The 7,350-nt window shown below is 45.7% G+C and overlaps 1 protein-coding gene across 1 annotated transcript in view; it reads left to right on the forward strand.

Annotated features, from left to right (window-relative positions):
* T265_11022 (hypothetical protein) overlaps window positions 1–7,350 on the forward strand; it is a gene marked incomplete at both ends in the record, with an annotated part of 20,938 nt that overhangs the window by 2,284 nt on the left and 11,304 nt on the right. The window contains 2 exons of the mRNA XM_009177561.1: window positions 1,969–2,285; window positions 2,443–2,729. Of these exons, the coding sequence (XP_009175825.1) occupies window positions 1,969–2,285; window positions 2,443–2,729 (604 nt within the window). The remainder of the gene's footprint in view (window positions 1–1,968; window positions 2,286–2,442; window positions 2,730–7,350) is intronic.

Here is a 7,350-nt window from a genome sequence, read left to right on the forward strand (position 1 = left end):
GCCTCCTTCGTGTGGCATGGCAGTTAGGCACCGAAAGGGTGCTACAGTTGAATGGTTTATATTTATTTTTACTCCCAGTATTATTCAGGAGGAGAGCATCACTCCGGGTTGAAAACTTTGGGAAGCCAAATCGACAAGTTAAGTTACATCGATCTTCGATAATTATCTGTTCATATTTACTCGTTCTAAGTTGTTGAGGAACGCCAAGACTGATGACATCCGGAATATGTCCTGTGATACATCTCATAACGAAATCATGAACTCCCTCATGTTTTTTCACCAATCCTTCACCCTCATTGGGCGAAGTTCCGTGATTACCTGTCGGCAGATTAGTAGTAGTACAATCACATGTCAACCCCAGGATTAACAAGGATAATACTTTGAAGTAAAAAAGTTATAGGACCACAGTTTCTTCGTCGGATTTTGCGCCCCAACACTTCTGCAGACATCTTCGCCATACTCTTACTGATTGTTGAACGAGATCATGCCTGGAACTTCTCCAATCATGCTAGTAACTCAGCTTTGGTGGTACTGTGCTGGTACGATCTGCGCGATCTCCTACAGTTGGGGATCAAAAATGCAGGTTTGTCTGAGTATCGCTTCCGAGAGAAGGAACAGAAACAGCCTCCGGGTGATGCAAGGGCCGTGTTGTCCTGTAAAGACATTCCAGTACCCTGTTTAACCATGAATGCATGTGGTAATACTAACTAGTCTAATATGATTTACAAAGGTCTTGTGGTAGAAAGGTTGGGAAATATCACATAATCTCGCGCGGATAGATGGAGTGGTCCCCCAATGTTTCTTCACTTGCGTTTTAGTGTTTTTTGGTGTCCTTACTGCATTGTAAATCTAGAATTGATTTCTGACAAGATCCATCCGGTTGTATACGTCGAAAGTGGAGTACTGGTGGACAACATCGCTTTTTTGTGACTCGCCCGTGGGGTACGCCAGTTATTCCGGTTGGAAACTATCAAACCAGGTGTCTTTTTTGGAGTCAGCCTTTTGTAAATAACTCCCACGTGTTCTTTACGTCTTACTTAAGTCTACCATCAAGAATCGGGGTCTCACATTTTGAGCGTTCTCGGTGTAACTTGCTTCCTGTTCAGAATGTCGTATTTTCATGTTCATTCCTAGTTCGTTCGAAAAAATGATGTGCTGTCGTATCTTAGTATAAAAGGCATTTTGCCACCAGAGCTGAATATTGTCTCACTGCTTTTGATTGGTTACCTCAGATCGACCTTATCTGTGACCCTGCCTTCAGCTCCAAACGCATTTGAGCCGGATCGTTCTGAAATTAATCGCATTCTGATTTCCATTTGAACATTCGATTGAAGTGCTGTTATTGTGTGCTGTACTGGACTGAAGTTCTCATCTGACTGGGCTTGGATGATCAGGTGACCAAATAAATATATCCTCACATGATCAGACACGCAGATCGATACCAACAGTCACTCCTCACGCCAGATCGATTGGAAATAAAAACCTTCTTTCTACAACAATAACGGGTAAATTTGGCCTCACGCTTGTGGACGAACTGGGTTTAGTGAAACCATCATTCTCATCATAAATTCCAGTCATTCACGATGAACTAAAATTATTGAGGTTAAATGTAGTAAAACCCCAAAGTGTCCGCCCTGTCGATTGTTTCTGTGTGCCTAGGTGATTCACAAAGGTTATATGAACGCGAAATCTCATCTGTACACAATGAAGTGCTCAAACTCCGTCAGAATCGGCTTCTCCGTTTCTAGTGTGTATAATTCGGCGTCTCGAGAACCAAAGGGATGAAATTCTCGACAGACGCATCACCACTAACTGCCCCGCACCGATTGAAGAACGTCCGACCACGCCTTGAATGCACTGGTCATCTAACACCTACCTTGCACTGGTCTTTCTAAGTTCACCAGAATGACATCTGAGGCAGTTTTTGAACGTATGGTAGCAAATGAATGTGATCCGTGGGTAGCACAGCCACGGGAGATGAAAACTATTGGCCAACCTTATCCGATAACCTTATGTTCTACTTGAACCCAAATCGGACTGTTTTCGAGAAATACACTCATTTGCAAATCAATTTCGTTTTCACGAGAGACTCAACTGAGTCTCTTGCTTATGGTATCCTACAACTTCGAATTTGTTTTCAAAACAGATTTAAAAAATTCTGGATTTCTGAAAATCGCCTTCTATCCTACTTACAACTGAACTGCAAAGACCTCATGTTCGTCATTCTACACCGTTTTCAAGTCATCAAACGATTTAGTTCCCGTGTTTCAAGTATTTCCCAACTAGTTAGCAGTGATCATTGTGGGCTCATTCGAAGACATTTCAGTACTTGTTCTTTACCAGAGATGCATGTTGAAAGGTAGTCATGGTAGGTGTCTGTGTCAAATGAATCGATGGTGGCAGCCGAATTTAACTGACCCTCAACGTTCTTCCCAATTACAGGCCATCGAAAACACTCTGCCACCGCTTTTCACGAGGGAATTTAGGACTACGGACATAGCCGAAACGCTTCGCCGCTTTGAGCAAATGATACGGGAGCAAGACTTCAATGTGGCCATATTTGCTGCGCTTGTTCGACTGCTTGAACCATGTTTACTCAGTGCATCTGAACAGGATCTGGCCAAAGAACAAAACAAGTCAACGCTAGATATGCTCTTCCGTTTCGGACTGGCCAACTCGTTTCTGGGAATATCAGCCTATTGGCCGTGTGAAGATTGCCGGACAGGCGAGTAAGTCTCAGAATGATTGCAGTTGCAGTTTGCACACCCCGTCGATCAGGTATGGTTTTATTTCAATTACCGAAGAATTTAGATGCCCAGTGGTTAAAGCGCGGATTTTCGCTGACCGGCTGGACCGTGGTTCGAATCCGAACTCTACCTCCTGACTTCTCCTGTGTAGACTTTGGCAATCTGGCAGTATCCCAGCCCTCGTACTTCCTTCGGATGGCCTTGAAGTTAGGTACCGAAGGGGTACTACAGTTGAACTGAACTCCGAATAAATACAAGTGTTGAAGACTTTACGTGTGGAGCTAATTGTTCGCACAATGGAGTTGAGCGCACACAACCTCCGGTAGTTTCAATACTTGTTTTTTTCTGTCGAAACACTGGCAGCTCGGTTAATTTAACAGTTTGTTCCCCAAGCTTAACAGTTAGCTTGCAGAAGTTTGGAGACATCAGAAGTGCTCAGTTAGGTGGACACCTTCTTGGATCAATCAAACTGCTGATTAGCCGCTCGTGGCCGAACAGTGAAGTGTTCAAGCTATTAGCCGGGAGGTTGCGGGTTCGAGACTTCCTGCAGTTTTATGGGCTGCACACTGCCGATAACTCTCAACAAGGATGAAACAAGTTCTTGGTTTTCCAGCGTGAATTTGTTTCGTTTATAGGACAAACTCCTATTGAAAACCCCCATATCTCCCCACAACACCAGTTTCTTATTCGCTTATTTCTTATTTCAACAGCTGCTTATATGTATGATGTGGTTAGGCAGTCGGACAGCAAATTTTCCCTAGTTGGGCCCGTAAAGTCGCGGGCAGTAGTGCTTTCATGGGGGACCATGCCCAGAGCGAATTGCTTATATGTCTGATGTGGTTAGGCAGTCGGACAGCAGATTTCCCCCAGTTGGGCCCGTAAAGTCGCGGGCAGTAGAGCTTTCATGGGGGACCATGCCCAGAGCGAAGGAGTAAATGGTCTGAATAATAATCTGACTGGTCCACTCCGGGGGGGGGGGCAGAGAACAAGGTACAGATGTCGCACTTTTAATGCTATCGCAAACGTGTTTGGGTACAGATGTCGCACTCCTGATGCTATCGCAAACGTGTTTGGTAGGTTTTCAGTACATTTCAACCATAGTCAAGCCTTTGGCGACCGGAATTTGTGATTTTTACGGCTGAGCATTTTTTAACCCGTCCTTGAGGGAAAGGCAGGCAGCCTGGATAAGACATCGTACTGCCTCCACACGTACATTGCAGAAGATGGTACGATTTCTCCTCAGTTGGTCGTGTAATACGATTCCCCTCTCTGCTCTGAGTTTGAGTGCTCCCTCCTGACCTTCATGACAAAGTCGCACGTTGTGAGAAAACGCTGCGCCTTTGTAACACCACCACTTCACGGTGGCAGCCTTAGGATGAATCATTTGACTGCCAGTTATCTGACCGACTCATCTTATCCACCCGGCTGCCCACTAACTGATCAATCTACGAGGCCTTTTCTGCGTAGGAGCTTCCGACATTCATTCTCCACGTTAAATTGGTAAACAGGCAATGCCTATCTGGGACTTAAAATTGATGTATACCTTGTCTGTAATGCGCGTCCAAGATTCAAGCGTGGCTGTACATCTTAGAACGCCAAGGATGAACTCAGCTCTTGCACATTTTACTCTCTCTGTGTGTCTGGTGATCTCGAAGACATGGCACATGGAGTATGTAGCATGGGACTTGGACTCGGCCCCAGGGCTGAACGCGGTTTGCTGGTGTGAATTCCAACGAAGGGTTCTATCCGCGTTGTTCGGTTATCTGACTCAATTAGGTTCAGTACCACTCGACATGCTGAGAAGGATACTTGCCATTTTATCGCGGCTCATTGGTCAAGCAAGAAGGACTGACATTGTGATCCTTGCGGGTGCTATGAATGCCCAAGTCGGTGATCAGACCTCTTTGGGATCACATCTGGGCGGGCGATTCCTAAGACACAGACAGTGGCGAGTGACTCCTCCGGTTGTGCGCTGACCGATAAGTGTTTCTGTCCAGCAAGTCATTTCAACACAAACGCTCACCTGTAATGCAGCTCGCAGCTATCGAGTAGCGGACCACGTGGTTCTTCTTGAATCTGATAGTGTCGTAATAAGGAGAACATTACACGGTCTAAATAATTCTGCAAATTGTACAATGCTGCTATCAAACCCAAATTCATGCGTGCGAATGACCCCATTGAGATAGTGGACAAATTTGTCCATCTGGGCAGCTCTATCAGCCCCGGTGGTCTAGCCCACAATAGATGAACTGATCACACTGGTTGGTCAAGTGCCCCGTACGCCGGTCGACCAATTTCCTCGGACAGCCCTTTTCTTACAACCACGCGAAAGGTGGAAACGAGCCAAGAGAGATCAAGCAATGATACATCAATTGTTGGAGACGTAGACAGATATGGTCCACTCGCGCGGTCAGTGGCTCGCACACATCTGACCTGCTGCCTTCAACGCATAGGTTCCACTTCCGGTCTCAATGAGAAGCACATTGTCACTGCCGAACTCACGTATCATGTATATCAGCTACCGCTTCCAGTGCGTAGCTATCCACTACTGTCCTCTCAAAACATCGGTGACGAAAACTATAGCTTCTGCGCAATAGCTGAAGTTGCTAGTGATGAGTGGTGAAGTTATTTTGATATCCCAACCTTCATTTCATGCTGGAACAAAAAGTTTACTAGCGCAGAACTACTGAAGTATCCTGTATGATTAGTTTTTGCCTTTCGGGAATCACTGCTATGCGCTTGTTTTAGCCACCAGTTAACCACCAGTTTTAACGTTTTGCACGACACTGGCGATTCGTTTCTCAGTAGATGTACACGGAATTGTAGACGAAGATGACGTGAGTGGGTGAGTACTACTCACAAGGTCGCTGAAAACTCTTCTGCAACCAGATGCAGTTTCTCTCCCACTAGAAGTCATCAACAGTACTGGTTCGACTTTTGATATATCGGGAATTACATTGCTCAAATTGAGAACATCTTCGCCTGTTCGTGCTTGATATTCCATGTGTGTCCACCGTGCTTTAAAAAGTGATCAACTTGGACCTATTCAATTCATTCTACCCTGACAAAATGAGCACTGTTGAGCGCTCTCATTGTTTAGATTAGTCCACCTTTTTGCTTCTTTGTGAGTGAGGAGGACCGACCAACAAGCATCTCTTCCTAGAGCAGCCTTTCGTGCTTCCCCGCCCGTTTTTTTGCGGCAAAAATAGACGACTCTTATGACTTGGCTACCCTGTTTCCTTTCCCACTGGCGATTATTGGACCTGCGTTCACAGTTGCACGGCAGACGGAGGTGTGACAATTTCACCACTTGTTGTTTTGTTCGACTTTTCGAAATTGGACGATTCAGCCGTCTAGCGGGCCTAACTTTCTCACGCTCTGGCACTTCCGGTCGGTGTCAAAACTGCACTCTGATTGGGTGTTTGCGTGCCTCTGCATCATTGGGTAGCATGGCGTGCGTGGGCGGAAACGCTGCGTTCGGTCCGAGATACTCGAAACAACTAACACATCGAAAAAACCGGGTGGTGTTTAGTTACGCCAACGCAGTTTTTAAAAGTACAATGTGTTGTAGGCTGTGCCTATGTTTATACAAAATGAACCAACTTTCTGCCTGTACTCGGGCCTCATACACACACATTAGGGCCGATAAAGTGGCCACCGAAATCTGGTTTACCTGTTCACATTGGTAACAGGACCGTACGGCATTCAAAATTGCCGCAATAATAATGCCCCTAGATTTCAGGTAATAAGGGACTGATTCAGCTGAGTTCCAAGTGAATCTCCCCCAAAACCCAATTGGTTTTCAAATGAGGGTATTTCGCCACACCAGCGTGATAATGTTCTCCTGCTTTATGAGGAGATGTTCCTATCAGCTTCCCCGTTTGTTTCCTTAGTTCAGTTAGATGAGTACTTGTAAGTAAAGTGGCATTGTGACAGAGTAGTACGTTGTTTGTGGTCTCTGTGTCGGTTGTTCCGGACCGTTTCACAATGCGCCCCATAGACACACATCTGCATCGTGGTGCAATCAGAAACTTGACATTACTCGTTCACTTGGAACAAGATTGATGGGTACAGCTGCTTTATCTTGTTGGGAATCATCAGCAGTGAACATCTCATGATGCTTGAGGGAATCATCAACCGGCGACCTCCTGCCCAGTAGCTCTAACATTTCATCGTTCGGCCACAAGCGGCTGATCAGCATTGCGATTGACTCACTCTCCGACAGGGTATTATGCCACTTATCCGTAAGTCACGATTTCCACATCATGTGGTCACGCGTGTCACCTGGATCCCCAAGGGATGACTTCTCGGATGGAAGTTTCGCTCATCGATCAATCTATCGGTCCATAAGATTGTAAAATATCTGGTATTTCAGAAGCGCACTCTTACTTTCTGCAACAAATCGGTCGCCACATGAATGCTTCGCATTGTTGATTCTAACAGTGCATTGAGTGACATTGCCTTGCGTTCATATCAAAATGAGCGGAACATGAGATCCATTACGACGTACCGTGACTTGTTGGTCTGTCTCCAGATCGGCTAATCCCTATTCAGCACACAGACGATAGCCTGTCTGTGGTCTAGAGCCTGAAGAATGGCAATG

Source organism: Opisthorchis viverrini, assembly GCF_000715545.1.
Source record: "Opisthorchis viverrini unplaced genomic scaffold opera_v5_439, whole genome shotgun sequence".
Taxonomy (NCBI): domain Eukaryota; kingdom Metazoa; phylum Platyhelminthes; class Trematoda; order Opisthorchiida; family Opisthorchiidae; genus Opisthorchis; species Opisthorchis viverrini.